The sequence below is a fragment of the Oxyura jamaicensis genome, chromosome 2 (genome assembly GCF_011077185.1).
Source record: "Oxyura jamaicensis isolate SHBP4307 breed ruddy duck chromosome 2, BPBGC_Ojam_1.0, whole genome shotgun sequence".
In the NCBI taxonomy this organism is placed as follows: domain Eukaryota; kingdom Metazoa; phylum Chordata; class Aves; order Anseriformes; family Anatidae; genus Oxyura; species Oxyura jamaicensis.
The window spans coordinates 5,165,030-5,184,280 of record NC_048894.1 but is presented as its reverse complement, the minus strand read 5'-3'; the positions used below and the strand labels follow the sequence as shown (position 1 = coordinate 5,184,280).

General features: G+C 51.5%; 1 protein-coding gene across 2 annotated transcripts; it reads right to left on the bottom strand.

Moving 5' to 3' along the window:
* Positions 1-641: 641 nt before the first annotated feature.
* Positions 642-19,129, bottom strand: LOC118161238 (cryptochrome DASH-like). 2 transcript variants are annotated; one of them, XM_035316365.1, is made up of 15 exons: positions 19,044-19,129; positions 18,367-18,539; positions 16,514-16,607; positions 14,984-15,114; positions 14,082-14,230; positions 13,617-13,705; positions 12,132-12,205; positions 10,644-10,733; positions 8,548-8,627; positions 7,626-7,685; positions 6,519-6,676; positions 3,471-3,590; positions 2,298-2,474; positions 1,197-1,344; positions 642-864 (listed from the first exon to the last, which is right to left on the bottom strand). In XM_035316365.1, exons 1-14 carry the CDS (start codon positions 19,098-19,100, stop codon positions 1,237-1,239), a joined length of 1,560 nt encoding a protein of 519 aa, XP_035172256.1. In that variant the 5' UTR covers positions 19,101-19,129; the 3' UTR covers positions 642-864; positions 1,197-1,236. The 2 variants fall into 2 exon arrangements, with proteins under 2 accessions (XP_035172256.1, XP_035172257.1); XM_035316366.1 differs by having other exon boundaries at positions 1,197-1,341.
* Between the last annotated feature and the right edge of the window lie 122 nt (positions 19,130-19,251).

Sequence of the window (19,251 nt, the reverse complement as noted above, 5' to 3'; positions counted from 1 at the left end):
TATCCAACAAATGGTGGGATTAGCCCTTGTTACGCCTTATGGGGTGTTCACTCCCTAAAAATATCACTCGATTTGTTTCCTTTTGACATACCTCACTTTTGTGTTCCATGTTGGTTGCCTTCCCAAGGCAGTCCTGAACCCATCTACCGAAATAACTAAGAGATTTAGCAGAATTATGTTATTATTCTTTACCAGAGGTCTGAATGGACTGCTAGTGGTAATAAAGCCCAGAGCCGTGTCCCTTCTGCTGAGAGGGGCCTGCTCCTAGGCGTGAGGAGTTCAAACCTGGGCTCTCCATCAGGAAGCTGTTCCACGACGACACAAAAACAGCTCTCTCCGGACTCCCAAACTCTTCCATTCTGCATAAAATCAAAACGCTTACAGCAGCTGGAAAACTGCTTCAGACTGGTTGTTGGTGCTGAGCACAACCCATGGTTCTCAACTCTGAGCTGAACAGTTTCTGGCTTCCAGGCCGGCACCAAAACCAACCCAGGTGCTACAGTGACTCCGTGCCAGTTTGCAAGAGGAACTTAACTGTTTCCCCAAAGTCCTGCGGGGAACACAGTGCACGAACATCCCCTGAAGTCTCACTCTATCTGTGGATCTCTGTTGCGTCAGTGGAAATGAGGAAGATAAAATACTCCAGCAGCAAATTTTTTAATTGCATAATGAGCAGTAGTTTGAAAGCTCTAAGAATGAAAAATCAGCAGAAGAAAATTCACGATAGATGGTTCTTTCTGGATACCTGCTGCATAAAGCACCTGCTCCAGTTTGTAAAAAGAGGTAGAAATTGAGCTTGTAACAGCTGCAAGCAACAGTGCCAAGCGAGAGGCACTGGGAAAGCAGCAACACCTGTTCAAAATAGAACGGCTGTACCATTTTGGTTAATTAATGTTCGTTTGACAGTCCCTTTCAACCAAAGCACTTTGCAAGTGACACGTGTCTATGGGAATCAGACCCCCAGCACTGCTGGAGGGCGACACACTAACTGCCTACAACCTCACAGCAGTAAGTGAAAAAGGATCCAATCACCATAAGCAGTGCTAATACGCAGCCTCCAAATATCCGCTTGCAGACCCTGCCCTTGGGAACACTGAAGAGGCAGATCCATATTACTTTAGCGAGGCCAGACTTCTAGAATTGACTTAGTTCAGAGAGATAAAGCATTAAATCTGAATATTCAGCAGCAAAAGCTTCCATTGAACTCTTCCCCAGGATGCACGTGGATCGCCTCCATCACACATCTTTCTTGCGAGAAAAGTAAAAGTCTATCCCTCTGTCCTTGTGCTGCGTCGGGGCGTGAGCAGGTCCTCTCCTGCCCCTGGGATGGGGGCTTCTTCCCTGCTGCAAATGAAAAACGAACACTGAGACATTTCCTGATGCAGGTCTGGGCAGAACGCAGCCTTGACACGCAGCGTTAGAAAGAAAAATGTGCACGTGGCTCTTCTACCTGCCAGATACAGGGCAAAAAGGAGGGGAGGCCTGACAGGCACGGTTCTAGTCCTGGACTTAGGAAGTGAGAGTTTCCTGTAAGGTATGGGCTTGTATTTCCAACACATACTGAATCGAGAAGTTCTTCCCCGGGCCTCAGTACCACGGGGCAGTGCTGGTGAGCTTCCCAGGTGAGTTGGGAAGTTGACCAAAATGGAATTCCTGCCTGAGGAGCTTTTTTAATTCAAATTCCATCACTGCCCCAAACCTGTGCCTCACCAAGGGGTTCCTTCATGGAGTCCTTTCTCTGATTTCGGATGCATTCTTAAATGCAAGAGTAACAACCTGGGCCTTTCGACAGCGCGGCTGGAAGCAGAAGTCTTTGCTTCAGCAAAATCTTCCACTTGTGTTCAAAGTGTCTAGCCTGGCAAATTTGGTTCAGTACCTTGGAATTAAAACCTGACATGGACACACGGTTCATTATTCTTCACTGAACATTGTGTGACAACTGCATCTGAGCCTCCACAGAGTATCCTTCCTAAGGAGGAGGCACGGGGGAAGGCGGAAATGCTGAAACCCCCTTGAAACATGCAAGCACTTGTTACGTTCATTTCCTTCCCTTCCAACACTGGCCCTATCAGGCTTGTACCTCAGGCTTAGTTCACTCAGACACGGCTAAGTAACCCCAGTGGCACAGCCCCTGCGCAGAGCTGGACCATCCCCTGCTGTGAGGTAGCGGCACCTTGCACTAAAGCAATCGCTTTCCTTCACACCTGAGAAAGAAGAGCAGAACTCACAGCCTGTCCTGCAGAGGGACAGAGCTGCCCAGACACCTCCCGCCCCGTCCCAACCTTCCCGGTACTCACAGGCCTCTGGTTGATGTGCCTGCTCCACTCTGGGGCCGTCACGACGGGCTGTGGGTAGGTCTGGCCGAGAGTTACGCCCGCCTGGGAGAGCGCGGCACTGCTCAGTGCCCACGGGGTGTGGGCATCTGCTCCCGTAATGCCCCGTAGCTCTGGCACCCACAGCCGGACGTAGTCTCCCTGCAAACAGAAGGGACAGGGTCCAAAACCGAAGGGACAGGGTCCAAAACCAAAGGGACAGGGTCCGTTCAGCGGTGATCTGTTTGTGTAAGGGTCCTTGTGAACGAAAAGCCTGATTTCCAGGGAAAGAAGCTGGTGCGTTGCAGCATCAGTTCCCTTTCAACCCCTCCTGTTAAACCCAACACCCAGAATTAGTGCCTGGAATGCAAAGACACAAATACTGGGCTCCCCAGGCTCACTCTGCAGGCAGTGGAAGGAGACAGAGGTGTTTCCAGGGTTCACCTGGCCTGGTTAAGACAGAGCAAAGTGAAATCATTTCCCAAAAGTCCATTTTTCCTTCCAGTGACTGACAGAAGCGAGGACGGCTGGCTTAGCTGCACACCTCTGTGCTTGGCTAAACGAACCCCGGGATCTCTCCCGTTAACTACGCTGCTGCGTCCCCTACTAGGAAAAATTCTGATTCTTGCTAAATTCTGCCAGCTACGGTGGGAAAAGGGGACGCTGCTAACCCACCAAGCTAAGGAACGGGGTGGAAGCAGGTAGCCCGGTATGTGAACGGCAGCTAAGCAGTTGGAAAGGGCAATCTGTGTGCTCCCACCACTTGGAGTCAGAGAAGCCAGAGGTTTCATCCAGCACCTCCTGAGGTGCCAGGTGAGCAGCTCAGGCTCTCTGATCCCTTCTGAGTCCTTCATGAAGCCGCTCGGTGCTCAGGGAAGCAGGTGTGCGACACTGATGGGATGTGGCCGTCACCCGGAAGAAATGCTGACGAAACCAAACCGCAGGGCGGCTGTGCGCAGCACTGGCCTCGCTGGGGACAGCAGCAGACTGCAAACGTCAGGTCTTCCTGTACAAGGAGGAGCAGGAGGAACCTGCCCGCCTGCTGGCAGGGCGACCAAAGGAGTGCTCCTGCAGCAGTACCCACACAGCACATCCATCTCCAGCTATCATATGCGCTTTGCTGTGCTAGTCGCTGCAAGGCAGCCCGAGACGACTTACGTTGCCATCGTAATCCAGGCCTTGTTTAATCATGTTGAACTTCCTGTTGTCCCTCGGGTCGTTGCCAACGCCGGCGCTGTACAGCCAGTTGCCGTAATTGCTGCAAACGTCGTAATCAACCTTGAGAACAGAAGGAAAGAGAAAACGGCATCACAGCTCCCCTAGCCTTTAAGTGCTCACATTCCAAGAAGCAGCAGCCCAGAACATTGCAAATACTCCAGAAATTCTTCCTGGCCAGGTACCCGGAGACCACAGGCTAGCAGGATCATCTCTGCAGATCCCATTAGGCAGAATGGAGAAAAGTCTGAGGGAAGGGAGTGACCACACAGAGTGTAGGAAGATGCACCCAGCGCAAAGCAGCGGGTGTTTCCTTGCTACACTTGAATTTTGTTGGGCGAGCCCCAGCTCACAGGGACTTGGCAGAGAGAGGAGCTTTGCTACGGGAAACACCAGAGCCCTCGTGACGTACTCGGTAGGCTGCACACGGACAGATTATTCTGCATCTAAACAAAAAGCTCTCAAGGATGCTTGTGGAAAATGAAGCAAGGCTCTTAAAAGAGGCACACATGAGATCAGGACACAGAATGCCCTTGGGCTGCACGGGGTAGCTTAAATCCACCACGAGAAGCTTTCCAGTTCAGGGCAGCCCACACCTATGTCAAGCGGGGAGTGGCAGCGATAGGGAATGGGGCGTGGGGATCTCCCCGCGTTCCTCCGACAGGTATCCGCGTTGCGAAAGCGCAGCGCTGGCAGCAGCAGCAGGAAGAGTTTGCAAAGACACATCACGAGGCAGGTTCCGTGCTCTTCTGTTCTCTCTGTCACTGCGATTGCAGCCACGATCAGTCCACGCCGTGATGCTTCCATGATCCTGGCCACTCCTCGAGCTGGGAAGCTCAACGCGCCCTGATGGCAGCAGGCACAGGGCCGTGGCTCTGCTAAGTTCCCTTCCCAGTTCTTCACAGAGCCAGCTGAGAGCTGGGGCAGGCTCACCAGCCAGTTACGCTCACTGTGCACCCACCCCTCGCCAACGGCACCTCCCGCAGCCAGCAAGATAAGGATGGGAAGAAAGATGCCACCAGAGGCTTGGCTGAGCCATGAACGTGCAGGAAAGCGTGTGTGGGAGGTGAGGGTAAACCCAAGGGGGCTGGAGGAGGCAGGCTCGTTTCCCCCTCAGCCTTGCCCCTTCCTGGAATTCTCTTCTGTTTGTTTCTCTCCCTTTCCCCGGGGCCTGGCCCTGTGAATTAAATCATAGCTGAGATAGCCTCTGCTAGGACACCGGCAGTGTCTGGCCTTTCCCCTGGCTTCAGCAGGTTGTAGAGAGTCTCCCTGCCTTTGTCTCCCTGCCTGTGTGTGTGGATGACAAACATCCTCTTCCCAAGCACGTGCACGCTCTGTGGGCCTTTGGTGAAAGCACCAGACATGGAAAATGCGTCGTTTTCCCTTTCTGTTGGCAAGCGACCCCAGGTTCAGTCCTGTGCTAGCCTCTACCATTCTCTAGCCGGACCTCCCCCATCAGACTGACGTCTTCTTTATGTTAGTCTGGAGGTGCCACCAGGTGGAAGAAGCTCTCTCGCATTACACTGGTGTGACATGGACTGAAGGGAAAGGAGAGGACACAAGGATCAGTCTGCGCCAGGCTCACCTACACAGTGGCAATCAGTGCCTTGGTTCCTGATTCCTAACTCTTAATCACTGCGAGCTGTGAGTAAGAGGCTTGTCCTGACGTGAATCAAGCTGGCCTCTGCGGAACGCAGCCACCTTTGTAAGGCACAGCTGGCAGATGCCACCGAAAGCCAGGCATGAAGAGCCATTCAGAAGGGTCCCCGTGACTCACTCTGCACAGCCAGCGTGTGTAAATATGTCTGTGCATGTGGGCGCACCGCAGCAGCGCCAAACCATTCTTCTGGGCAGCCAGTGTGCGTCACGCACAAGGCGCTCAAGGTACAGGAGTTAAATCACCGGTCCTGAAATGCAGATCTCTGCTGCCAAAGCCATTCCAGAGCCCAGCTCCAAGGAAGCTCAGAAAAGTTCCATGAACAAAAAAGGCTCTTTTAATTGCCTGTAGGAGGGAAGTGATGGTTTCGTTGTACTTCCAGCCACGCTCATGAGCGGAAAGCCTCCTGAATCTCCATAGCCTCTTGTATCTCCCACACAAGATCTTTCATGAAGGCTGCTGTTAGTGTCGTGCCTTTTTCGGTCCGTGCTGTTCAGCCTGGCGAGGAATTAATGCAGACCTATCCCCTCAGCCCGTTTTCACAGCTCAGCTTGGAGTTCCTGACGATATCTCCACCCGTATCACCAGAGGTAACGGCAACCACGCGAGGCCACGGCGCTGCACTCCTGCCTACACCTCTGACCTGCAGCCCGTCCGCCTGCCCAGACCTTCCTGGGAAGAAGCGGTGGGGGCCAAGGGCCGAAGAGCAAGCCAGCCATTGAACCGAGGCTGTGACTGCCGACTGGCGTAAGGGGAACGGTGCTCCCGTTGGCAGGGAGGCCGCTGACTCACCAGAACGAAGAAAGAAGCCTCCAGCCAGGGTGGAGCCCCGTGGAAGCTGAGCCAGCTATTGTCCGTGCTTGCCTGCTCCTGACTGGATGACTTCTCTGTCCAGATCAAAGATGCTGTGCCAACACCAGCTCCAGTGGCCAGAACGCATTTATTTTTCTGTTCTATTTCTGGGCTGCCCTCCTCCCCAGCCTCTGGGGTGAGCAAGTTAGAGCATTGTTAAGGTTGTCTATGTTAACATTATCTACACTCGACAGTTTTCTCGAGTCTGACAGATTTCTGGCTAAAACTCAACAAGAGAAGGACCAAAAGTATCACTGCAGACTTCCTAGCTACATTTTGGTTGATGGCAGTTTCACTGTGGTACAACTCCCTTTTCCTACGTGAGCTTTGAGAAGTACAAAGTACGAGCACCACACGCGGGCATCGATGTTACCCTGAAAACCAGGGATCACTCTGTACCCTAATCAGGCAGAGCTGCCCTCCCATTTGCCCCTCAGAGCAGAGCAGAACCAACTCCAGCCACACGGTGGGTTCAGTCTTACCAGCAGGTGTTCGAACCATTCTGCCCCCATCCTCCAGTCCAGACCCAGGTCCTTGGTGAGAAAGCTGGCGACGTTCTGCCGCCCTCTGTTAGACATAAAGCCCGTCGCAGCCAGCTCTCGCATGTTGGCATCGACAAAAGGAACCCCCGTTTTGCCCTCTGCAGAGACAAAAGACACTGCTGGGACGTGATGACGTGACTGGGGACTCGTAACCGACCTGCGCGCACGCGTTCGCGGCCATCCGAGCAGGTTAGGCAGTGCCAGTGTACAGCAGCAGGGAGAGAACTTTATGCTGGGGAGGTTTCCGGACCAGTAAGAGCCACTGGTAAACGGGATGGAAAATGAAAAGGAGAATTTTTTGGAAAAAAGGAAAAAAAGGACAGAAAAATTTCCGAATGGAAAACCAGTGCGTCAGGTGGAATGTGAGCAAAATGCATATACAGACAAGAGGGAGATGGGCCAGGAACAAAAAACAAATGTTGAGAAATGACAAATAGCAGAGAGGTATGGGGCAAGTCCCTGAGGATTAGCACCTGAAGAGCAGAGAGCCTCGTCTATTGTTAAGGAAAAAAAGTGCTGTAGCTCTGTGCGAATGGACACGTATGGCACTGGTGTGAAGGATACAGAGGTGTGCGTTTCACTGGTTCTGATACTTTAGCCCGTTAGTCCCTCTGAGTTTTAATTTGGGACACTACCTTTGCTAGTCATGTGACAACAAAGTTATAAAAGTTAAAAACAAAAACACAAAAAAATTCAAGTGTATTAAAAGGCCGTGTGGCATAACTAAAGGTGAGAGTTATTCTAAGGCTGCGCTAAGCTTCTAACCAAAACCTACTGGAAGAACAGACCTGGGCAGGAAAATCCACCTGTGGTTCACCTCAGTCTGTGACAGACAGAACCTGGACACCTTTCGGTTTCGAAAGGAAGGCGAGTCTCCTGCACTCACACAGGGTTCCATTCTTGTTTGGTGATGGGAGTATAAATGGCAGGGCCTGATCGTGCTGACAGCTCTCCCGTGTAAATCTGCGTTGGCTCTGGGGCACACGTTAGCATGCGGACGGGTGGAAACCAAGAGCACAGCTAGCCAAACCTCTTGTTTCTACTGACCTTTCCAACAGGCAAAGAGCTGAAGATCCTTTTTCCAGGGGACCTCCTTACTCTGAAGCCCTGTTGAGGGAAAACAAAAAAGAAGTGCTTCTGAAGACAAATGCTGACACAAGTGTTTAAAAATAAATTGATGACAGCCAGAGGTACCTTGGTTGACACAAGACATTAGGATGGAGCTAGCCCTCTGTTATCACAAACCACATTCCTTCTGCAAAGATTTAGAGATAATCTGTTCATCCTACACAGTGTTGTAAAGGGGTGCCTGGTGCACACAGATGATGCTCAAGGCCTTATGAATTTTGATCATTTGGCTTGCTGGTGTTTGCTGTTTTTTAACTTAAAAATGACTCACACCTCCTAAGCAGCTAGCGATACGCTCTGGTCCAAGGAATCATTTTCTTGTTCTGTTTTATTCCAGCACAATGCGTATGTGAAATCCATACTGACCCCAGAATTACTCTGCAGAAGCCCCTGGTAAGACTTTGCTCCTGCAGCTGGGTAGGAACAGATACGGAGGATGACTTTTACGTCTGCAGGGGTCCGATGGCAATTACAGCTCTGTACGGTGGAACGGAGACAGCAGGGACTCAGCTCTGGCTCCAGACATGTAAGTTCAGGCCCACCTCTGAAGGCAGAGGGTCTCTGGAAACAGCAGTTTTACTCTTGTGCTGCTGTTTCCCACTGATGTATGTTAATACTGTTCCCTGTATTTAATCAGATTGGAGGCAAAACTCTGTCTTCACAGCACCCAGGACTGTGTTGTTAAGGCACTTCTGTGCCAAAAGTAACTCACTAGGAACATCCCCGGGCAGTGCCACGAGCACTGTAAGTGTTGTACATCACAACATCTACAGCCTCTTCTCTTACTTTTCCTGTTTTAAGACTGTCCCTTTCCTCCCCAGATACAGCGATCCATGCGCACCTCTTACTGAGAAAATCCTTCTGCCGTACTTCAGGGCCACAAATCGAAAGTAATCCCGCCACAGTAGTTCAAACAGGACCCTAAAACACAAAGCCACGCGTTTATTTCCCTGACGAAGAGAGAAAACTACTGAATTAGGATTTTGCTTCTGTAGCACCCATCCTTAACGCTGTGAGGCTTATTTACCGTGAGTGTTTTCACATCACTTGCCGCGATGCCAATTCTTGCCCTAAGCCTACTTATCTAGCTTGCACATGGGTGGCTACAGTGAAAGCAAGCTGCACAAATCACTTGGGAAGCTTTTCTTAGCCCCTGTGTAAGAGCAGAATTTCAGGAACCCCCTTCGGATCCATCCTTGCTGGGATATAATTCCACAAAGAGCAGCGTGAGGACTTGATTCAGCTTCACACTTCGGCGTGAGCAAGCACGTCAGCGCGTTCCCAAGAGCTTTGCATTGATTTAAGCAACACCCTTTGTGAGGGACTTACGGGCACCTTTCAAAAGTGGGCTTACAGGGGTCTAGCTCATGGGATCAGCTGCTAGGCCTGCAGAAAACAGACAGTTTTATGTTAAACGCTTTTCGTACAAAAAGCACTGTTATAAAGTGATGACACCTCATCCTCTGAGACTCACTTCAGAATATTTCAGGGAAATATTCTGTTCAGCTGATGAAAAGCTTACGAGAGCTTTCTGGAGATCCTGGCTACAAACCCGGACGCTGCCCCACGTGCTAAAAACGACTGTCGTGACGTTGAGATTCTATGAGCTTGTTGTGTGCAGCCACTGTGCAACTGAAGCCAGTGTCTAGGAGCTTGACAGCTGCATTTTTACTATGATTTATCACTTAAAAATCCTCAGATCACCGTGGTACCCCGGCTGAAGGCAGGCAGGGAGAAACATGAGTGTGGTCCTCTCTTGAAATTTCCTTTCCTAATTCATTTCGAAGAAGAAAACAAACAAAGAAAAACATAGACATAAGCAAGCGAGAGGTCAATACTGTATCTGTCGTTTGAATTTTAATTATTTTGGCCAGAACTGCTGGCAATTTTCTGGCTGCTCTTCCCCAAGCACCGTGCTGTTTGACATGCTGCAAATGTAACAAAGCAGTACAAAGCCATAGTTCTACAGTTTGCACAATCTTTTTGTTTTTTTTTTGGGGGGGGGTTCTTTCTATCTAGGTCCAGATTAGGCTCTAACGTGGATCTGTTTCTGCATAAGAGCTCTCTGTTGGAAGTCTGAGTGATCTCTTGGGGTGTGGGTCACGTTGCTGGCTACCATAAAACCTGAGCATGTGGATGCCCAGCTCACTGCCATCGCTTTGACCAGCCTCTGCCCCCAACACGGCTACAAGAGGGGGTGTTCTTCAGCTGTGCCAAGGCTCAAACTCACCCTGCCTGGGCAGCTCAGCACACATGAGCGAGCTCAAGGCCAGCCCAGAGATTCACTGACCCCAACCATCCCCCAGCAGCGCAGGTTCTTTCAGTACCACCTGCAGGCACGCGAGCGGTGGGTGAGGCAGAGCAGGGATCACAAGGCTGGGTGCATTAAGCCCACTTCCACGTCGCTCCTTCTCCTTTTCTAAAGTGTTGTGGTCGTGGCCAGACAGCTGAGCAAGCGCAGGGCCCTTTGCTGGACCGTGACCTTCTGGCACCGTGTGATTCGTGCAAGGCGCACAGCCTCTGAGCCTTTTGGGTGAAACCCCACTCCTACCTTCGGCAGGAGAAACCCTTTGGCTTTTATCTGCAAATCCTTCTTCTTCCTTCTCGTCTAGCCCATTGTAACAACACAGAGAGGGATGGTGCTGATTTACAGAGATCAATCTTAAAAATCATGAGCAGCAATTCCCCACCAATAGTCATGACAAGTGGCATTAATAATCTTCACTTAGAAAATGCCTCAAGCCTCTGGATGTCAAAGGCAGACTAATAAATCCGTACTGAAACAGAAGTGCAGTGCGCCCCAGAGGAACCAGACAGCAGGCACAGGAAAAACAAGCATTAATTAAGAAGAAAGTTAACAAATCACTCTCTCCCGTGCGTGAGATGCCAGTTTCCTTTTCAGAAAAAACACACCACAGCGATCACGCAGGGTCATACCAGTATGTGCTGTGATTTGCTGTTCTCTCTTTTTCATACTTCCGTATTTGCTCGTAGATGTATCGAGGTGAAATGCAGCCCAGCGCCAGCCTGAAAGCAGAAGGAAGACATCTGGAGTGCAACGCAGGGCAATGTCTCACAGCTTGATGTCTCCACAGAGGGCGTGGAGGGGCAGTTTTGTGCTTAGAGTCTGAAAAACCTCGGCTCGGTTTGCAGTCGTGCCACTGGCTTCCCAAACGGCTTTGCTCAAGTTGTAAGACTTTTTCGCAACTCCGAGTGAAAATGGAAATCAAAATCCTCCCCTCCACGGTGTCTGACTGCTCTGGGAGTCCCAAAGCTACCACGATAAATCATTTGACACTTTTGCCTAGAAGACTTATCAGCTGGTGACTTAGCGCACCAGTGACAAACCCAGAAATGGATCTCAAGCGTGAACCTCTTCAGCATCTGCCCCAGCTGTCCAGCAGCCCTCCCTCTCCTACAGACCTATTTATCGCAATGTCCAGGGCTCCCGCTGCTGCAGCACCCACCTGTCTCACTTGAGGAACCACAGAAGGCAAGTGACTTGCTGAAAATCTCAGGCAGGGTGGGAAAACTAGGGAATCAAACCCAGCTCTGGCATTTCAACCCAGTGGGCTCCTTCAACTTGTTCCAAATCAGTGCTGTGCAAGACAGAAAACAGCACGTAGACTCCAGCCCGATGGAAAAGGGTGATAAGACCCAAAGATTTTCCCAGAAATGTATTTGAATGCTATTTTTCACCGGGGCTGATGGAAACATCTGACCTTCTGGTGAGTTTTGGAAAACAGGAAGAAAGGACCCGAGGAGTTTTTCCTTAATTGCTGAGCAGCTGCACGCTTTAGAAACGACCGGTGTGAGATGTGAATGGCTGGCTGCAGTCTGAACCGCTCTGATGTTGATTGCCTGGCAGAAGAACACTTCGGGGCAGGCGGATCAGGACTGTCTGTGCTGGGCAAACGGCCAGCTTGGGAAAACTCGAGTGGAGGCCGCAACGGAGAACTTCCCGCAGTGCCAGCGGCCCTGGGATCCCCAAGTGCCACCAGGTGGAGCCATCCGCTGCAAGCACTGAAGCACAAGGCTGACTGAAAATAAAAAACCTGACCTGTAGCAGCCCCGGGAATTGTTTCACGCCGCGGTTCTGTTACACAGACACACAAAGCAGGGCAAAGCCCCTGACCAGCTGCTTGGCCCTCTGGTGTCCTGTCCGCGCTGCTGCTCTCAGCACGCTGCGCTCTTCGCACAGCATTGCTAGCCTTCAGCAATTCCTAACTGCGAGAATGTTCCCAGGGAACCACTGCCTGAAGTGCAATAAAGTGCAGTTCTGAGACTGCTGTACCCCAACAAAAAGGACGAGGGAATCACAGTCAGGCCCCTGTCCATGCTAAAAGAGTGTTCAGCAAACAGGTAACATTGATTTGGGATGGGGGCAGAAAGGGAGCCTTAAGTAACACAACAAAAGTTTTCTACCATGGTGCAAACTTGGTTGAGTAATCCATTCCGATCAGCCCATTCCGAGTCTCCTTGTAAGATGCAACCAGGTTCTGTGCAAGAAAAGAACAAAAGAATTTAATACTTTACGTGCAACCTGCTAAAACATCATTTATATCAGAGCCAGGACGATCTGGCAGGGCTGGGCTCCCTCTCAAAGCTGCCTGCAAGGGTGACAGCGCTGCCCAATTACTGCCTCGAGTGCAAAGGAATTCATCAGGCCAGCAGTTTTCATTGCAGCTCTGGGAAACATGTCACAAGCCGTGCTCCCTGCTTCAACCTGCAGCACATTTCGTTCTGCAAGCGCTGTGAAACCAACTGTGCTCCTCCCTGCCCGTACCAGCTGCCTCCGGATCAATAACCCGTTTACCAGCAGCGCTTGTAGCCAGCTTGGCCAGTCGCCCTGTCCACGAGGCGGCTTGCTTGGGTTTGAGAAGCACAGAGCCTGACAGCACTCAACGCTCAGCTGCAGGAATCCCGATCCCTGTCATTTCCAGGCCACCCACGTTTACAGCAGGGTGCTGATCTGCCGGTTTCTAGGCTCCACTGGCAACGAAAAGGACATCAGAGGGAAACCTGATCTCTCCCTGATCCCCTTCACTGCACAGGTTACAAGCACTAGCGGGCTGTTCTGGCTCACCAAGGGCTGGTAACATTTGGATCAGGTTTTCCAGCAGTGACTGTACCAGTGCTCCATAGAGATTAAAAGCTGTGTATGCTCCCCAACACCAAGCGAACGCAGGATCTTCATAGCACAGCTGAAAAATCCCCTGGAAGCTGTGCTAGTGAACGTGCTGGACGCAGCACGCTTCTTACACAGTCTCAGCTGCTGCCCCCTTCATCCCCAGAGCTGCTGGAAACCAGCATGCGTGCCTTTGTCTAAGTTCACAGGAGGAAAACGCAAGGCAGCTTCTAACCACAAAAAGGTTCAGAGACAGTCAGGGTGCACAGCTGAACCACAGTCAGCAGCTTCACCCACCAACGTGAGGGAGCACGAAGTAGCTGTAATTATCTGGCCGCAAGTTTTTGTGCCAGCCTGCTGGGAACATCTGACTGTTCTCAGCTGTGGGCAGCAGCTTGCTTCAGTTGTTCCTCACCCCAAACGCAATCGCAGCCCTTCAGGCTCCTTTTCACTCCTCCAAAATGGAGGAACTTTGCTGCAGACATGGGAAGGGAAAGCAAAAAGAGGCAAGTCAAGGTAAAGAAATCAAAAGACGGTTCCAATTCCATAAAGCTGATGGAGAAAAACACTTGAGGGATGGCCACTAAACTACCTTCCTAAGTATTTGGCTTACATTTCCAGTTCCTGGATGACTTCTTTTTGATTTAGTCTGTCTCTCTGTCCTTTGTACAGTGCGATACAGCAGCTATGGAATTATTATTAGGAAGTGCATTGCAGCCTCACCCACTTGCACAGCTGGATGCACGAGGGGGAGGCTGCAGACAAGGAAATGTATGAGTTACCGTGTCCCAAAAATAATACTGGAGTCTCAATAAAGCCTGGGTCTCTCCTCCACTGCAGGGGAAGGCTGTTCGTGGATCGGTCCCAGGATCTGCCACAGAAAACACCATCAGCTTGTTACCAATAAAAATTAGCCTTTGGAAAGCACCTCAAAGGCAAGGAGCTTAAAACCAAGAGATGTTCAGCACCAGGGATATTGCTTTGGGGAAATGCAAGGTTTTGCCGGCGCCTTCCTTTGAAAAAGGGCCACATCAGACATTCAAAACTGCTGATTAGGAGAATGTTTCCTACCCAGCTGCAGGGCTTGCCAACCCAGCTCCTGCACGCAGGGAATTTACCTTCGTTTCCTGTATGAGTGAACAGGGGCTCAGTAGTGTTTGAAGGGCAACCACTGCCTTGGGAGGCCTCCTCCTTTTGATTCGCAGTAAGGAATTCACGGGAGCAGCTGCCAAATTAAGTTTTCTTACCTTTCTGTCCCAAATCCTCCATTGTAGGGATACAGCCTTCTTCCACGCCCGGAGCCAGAGGCTTCAGCTGATCTGCCAGCTGCAGGGTTGGCCGGACCTTCGCCTCGGATTCCACCGCTTTTCGGAAATGGGTGTAGACATCGGGCAACCTGCACGGATCACAGCATGGTGACATCTCCGTACGAGATGCGCAGAATGGCTGCCGCGGCCCCTTTTCACAGTCCTTCACTGAATTGCTTTCTGCTTCTGATCCAAACGGTGCCTTTACAATTTATGGTGTGTCCTGATGGGGTGATTCTGAGGGGCAGGTTTATCTCACCTAACTTGTGATCACCCCCAGGGCTGACCTCAACATGGAAACTTGCAACCTCAGGCTGCCTTTACGATCGATGGAGACCAACAGGCATCGCTGTGGTCTGGCTTTTCGGCCCTGTTTTATACATCTTCTTTAGGATACCACAAATCACTCAACTACATGAACGAGGTATCAGCAGATTATTGATGGAGGCATGAAGAGTGCACACCCAGAAGGCTTCTGTCACAGGCAGTAGCCCGATGGGGTAATGGAGCAATCCAGTCTGAGTCTCACAAGGCTCTGGGCACTGCAAACAGCATCCACACTGCAATGGTAGAGGGGCAAAGGGAAATCAGTCCCTCAATAAAATGTCAAAGAACCCCCTCAGCTTTATGCATTTCCCAGAGTAAATCCTCCAGGCACAGAGGCATGGGTGTGCCCCATCTCTGTGATGTGTCTGAGCACGACAGCACTGTTCCATAGCTGCAGATGGACTATCGGGTCCTTCCCAACACTTCCCGGTGACTAAAACCCCTCCTGAGAGGTTCAGTGCAGTGAGCAATAAATGGGACAGCGGAGGAGTGAGCGGTATCACGGAGCAGCCCACCTGGCGATAGGTCCGAAGGGAAGGTTGTCCCGGTGGTACAGCGTGGATGCCCAGAACGTCTGCACCTTCACCCCGTGCTGTCCACACACCTGGCACAGCCCCTTCTCCACATCCAGCTCCTCCTGCGTAGCCTAGGGAGAACAACACGCCGTGAGACCACTGCTGCACGGCCACAGCTCCCACGGACACACAGACCCTGGTCTCGCCCCCCTCCTTCATCCCCACAGTTAGCTTCATGGCTTTTTTGAGAGGTGCTTGCAAACAATCTCTGGATATTTCTGGGGGCCAAACCCCACTTGCATTTGCACTCTCCATTACCAGCGCTGATGCCAGAATATGGAGGAGGCAGAGCTGAGAGAAAGCTGGTCTGAAGAGCCAAATCCACCACCAGACGCCCTGGAATACTTTTTACAACCTCAGACACTAATATAAAGCAGATAAACGAGGCCAGACTTTTTCCAACAGCCAAGCAGAAAAAGATTCAACAAATTGTCGCTCAGGGCAAGAGGCTGGCTTGTCATCTTGGGTGCAGTGAAGCTGTGGAACTCCTTGATGTAAGACCTTGCAGATATTGTAAGTTTGCATGGACTGCAAAGGTAACAGGACAAAGATAATGTAAAAGAAATTCATTGACCAGCAGAGAACATCAGGATAGCACTGCTGCCTCGAGAAGTCCTTCAGCCACAGGATCTTGGAGGCTGGGAAAGTATTCAGGGGGAGCATCTTGCACTGCTCCTTTGGTTTTCTCTGGGCATCTGCTACAGGCCACTGCCAGGAAAATGGCTGTGGAGTAAGATGAGTCCTTCTGTCTGACCTTCTGCGGTTGTTCTTACGCCAAGGTCCAGCACTGCATGGAACGAGGCATTACGGGACGTGGAGGCTGTCAAGGTGCAAGTGTCTTAGGCCTGGCAACAGGGATCACAGAGTGAGTCCTACCTTAGATGTTTTCAGGCCCAGACTCTGCTAATACTGAATGTACGTGTGTAGGCACATGTGCACGTGCACACGAGTGTGTATGTGCACGTGTACTGGATCCGGAGTCCTCTGTTCAGCAGCACCTGCATCAAACCACTTATTTAGCTCAGTGAGGACAGGTCAGTGATGTGCCAACCCGGCCAGCAGCCAGGGACCAGACTCCTGTTTCATTCTTCAATGTGCTGGTGGGCAACTGCCTAAACATGGGTGCTGCCAACTCACCACTGCCCTTTCTACACTCAAAACAATCCTGGCAGCTGTTCACAAGCAGCCAGGAAAAGACAGCTTGATGCAAACAGGAGGAGAAATGGGCTCTGTTGACCCACGACGCCAGTTGCCAGAAACTTCTCTTCTTCCTTCCTCTCCAACAGCTGCAATCCAGCAAGGACTCCCACCCACATTACCCCCGTTCCAGGAGCTGGCCAGCTTGTCTGGAGTTGTAACCCCACAGACAAGGAAGGCTCTCAACATACAGGACCTGCATCATCATTCGGTTGTAGAAGAAACCTCGCTAATTTTATCTTTTAACAGTGAACCTCAAGTTATTCCCCTTACCTCTTCATGGAAAGCGACAACACCAACGCAGCCCAACTGGGTAATCAGATCATTGACCACATCTTCTGGCTTCCCTTTTCTCACAACCAGGGTACTGCAAACACAAAAGGTTGGCCCGAATCAGGTCTGATGTTATTATTATTTGGGTATATAGGAGCCCCAAGTTTTGGCCCAGGCACCCATGCGCCTGTTCTCTATGGAGCACAGACAGCCTGCAGAGGCAGACAGACAGCATTTGACTAGCCCACATTTTTTTAGGAACCACTGAACACAGTTTGCAAGCCACCGAGGCAGAGTTTGACTGAACACATTTCTACCACCCCGGAAGCCTTAGAAAGGATGACTGGGCAGAAAGCCAGGCTGTTACCTAAAAGTGAATCTGTCAGATCTGTTCAGCCTCACACACGTACAGGCTGAGATTGAAGAACTGAATCCTCTTTCAATCTCCTTCACAGGTAGTGGTGGCTTGTGGGCAGCTCCCCCTCCACTTTCATGTGGGATTGTTCACAGGAATTCTTTCCTCGTGTTAGTAAGAATCAACAAAACTCCCCTCCCACCCTGCAACCCCACAAACTGCCCAGCTGTGTACCCAGGGCACCAGACCAAAAGAGAAGCTGTGGTGAGAAAGCTGGCCAGAGGTGGGCGCAGAGTCCTGGTAAGTGACTCTGTCCCTTTCCCCATCACACACACACACACTCCTGTGTAATCTAACACAGGCCGGTGCTGGAGAAGAAGTTGCTGGCGAGGTTAATACAGTGCTTCTGGCAGAATAATTTAAACCATGACTGGAAACTTTCTTCAAAGCTGGGCTGGGTCTGCAGAAGGTAGGATCAAGGGGTGCTGCAGGGAGCTGTTCGCCTTACATCCCATAAAAGATTAAAGAACAAGCTGCACACAGAGAACACCCCGGGTTGTAAATGGAGATGTCTGTCTACCACTGCCTTAAGAAAATACTTCTTGGCTGTGAGAGCGGAGCATGGGTCTTAGCGCGGCTCTTCAAAACCGTTTCTCTCACTGCAGAAGAGCCATCTCTTAGCAGCCACTAACAATGGCACGGCAGCATTCAAGCAGCTCTGAATCTGTTCGCTGCAGGGTGAGGGTGCAGCTACCCACTGATCGCTTGTTTCAGCCTCCTGAAACACCCCCCACCCGCATGGTCCACACGGCACTGCAAACGCAGAGCCATTCCTCCTGCATCTCCTACCAGTTCTGTGCTGCCCTGGGAGAAGACAGGCTCACTGGTGCATCTTCTAAGCAAAGGCAAATGTTATCTAGTAATGGGATCTCTTAACATGTAGGCTTTCATGCCATGGTCTACCCCAGCTATAGTTCCTAAAGGTACATGAAAGAGGAATGCCTGAATATCCCCTTCCCACAGCACAGCCTACCAAAGGTTTACTGGGACTGGGCATGAGCAAATTTAACTCCAGTCTCACAAGCCAGGATCCACATAGGTCTGTCAAGCCAATTCCTAAGGAAAACTTGCTAGGGACAAGGAAGGAAGCATGCCGCAGCGGCTGGTGCCACTGTCCGTGTCTTGGACAACTGCACTTCATGTTTCTGCAAGACTCTGGGCAAAGCTGACACCCATCTGCTTTACCTGAGGTCAAGAAAGAAAAACCTGAATGGCACACAGCCTGGATGGCTCTTCAGTCCGTTGGAGATGCCACATCGTATCATCCAAAGAGGGGCTCCGGGAGTGACCAATACTAACAGACCCATTGTTGCTCTCTGGAACAAATCATCATCACAGCCCCAGACTGTCATGATTCGATGCATAGCACAGATACGTGTTGAAAAAGAGAAGGAAAAATAAAATAGTTGTGGTATCTGTATGGTGCTTTCTTAACTACCTTCCTTTCTTCTTGAGCGTTTCCCTCAGATCTTTCACGCTTTCCAGCAAAAACCTGAGCCGATGCGGCCCCGTCTTTGGGAAGCCGTAGCAGTGGGTGCCCACGTAGTGCCGCGGGTCGAAGCAGTAGAGGGGAATAATGTAATCGGCATTGCTGTGAGCCCAGTGGAGCACCTGGAAATACAGAGAGGGCCTTGAAAGCACCCACTGTGTGGGGGTTAGGGTAGGGTTGGGGTTGTGTTGGGGTTGGGGTTGGAGTTGGGGTTAGGGTTAGGGTTGGGGTTGGGGTTGGGGTTGGGGCTAGGGTTGGGGCTGGGGTTGGGGCTAGGGTTGGGGTGATGGTTGGGGTTGGGGATGGGGATGGGGTTGGGCTTGGGCTTGGGGTTGGGGTTAGGGTTGGGGTTGGGGTTGGAGTTCGTATTGGGGTTGGGGTTAGGGTTGGGGATAGGGTTAGGGTTAGGGTTGGGGTTGGGGTTGGGGATGGGGTTGGGATTGGGGTTGGGCTTAGGGTTGGGCTTGGGCTTGGGACTGGGGTTGGAGTTCAGGTTAAGGTTGGGGTTGGGGTTGGGATTAGGAAAATGAGGGACACCTCTCCCCAGATTACCCATGAGTGGGGTTGCACCGGGGGTACTTGTACAGCAACACCCCGCTGAGGGGGTGCCTTCAGTCCGGCCCTACCTGGTTATCGTGGGCCCGCAGGTCGCAGCGCAGCAGGCAGACGGCCGCCCTCGCCATGGCCGTCCCGCAGCCCGGCCCCCTCAGCCCGCCCCGGCTCCCTCAGTCCCGCCTCACGGCCCCGGCCCGGCCCCCTCATCCCGCCTCGATTCTCCTCATCCCGCCCCGGTTCCTTCATCCCGCCCCGGTTCTCCTCAGCCCGCCCCGGTTC

Excerpts from the sequence above, each read along its gene's own strand:
- LOC118161238 (XM_035316365.1), bottom strand. The coding sequence starts at position 19,100 with ATGGCGAGGGCGGCCGTCTGCCTGCTGCGCTGCGACCTGCGGGCCCAC. Across the intron at positions 13,706-14,081 it reads GGAGGATTTGGGACAGAAAG|ATCCTGGGACCGATCCACGA; the intron begins GTAAGAAAACTT and ends TTTCTGTGGCAG. Across the intron at positions 12,206-13,616 it reads AGTATTATTTTTGGGACACG|AACCTGGTTGCATCTTACAA; the intron begins GTAACTCATACA and ends TTTCTTGCACAG.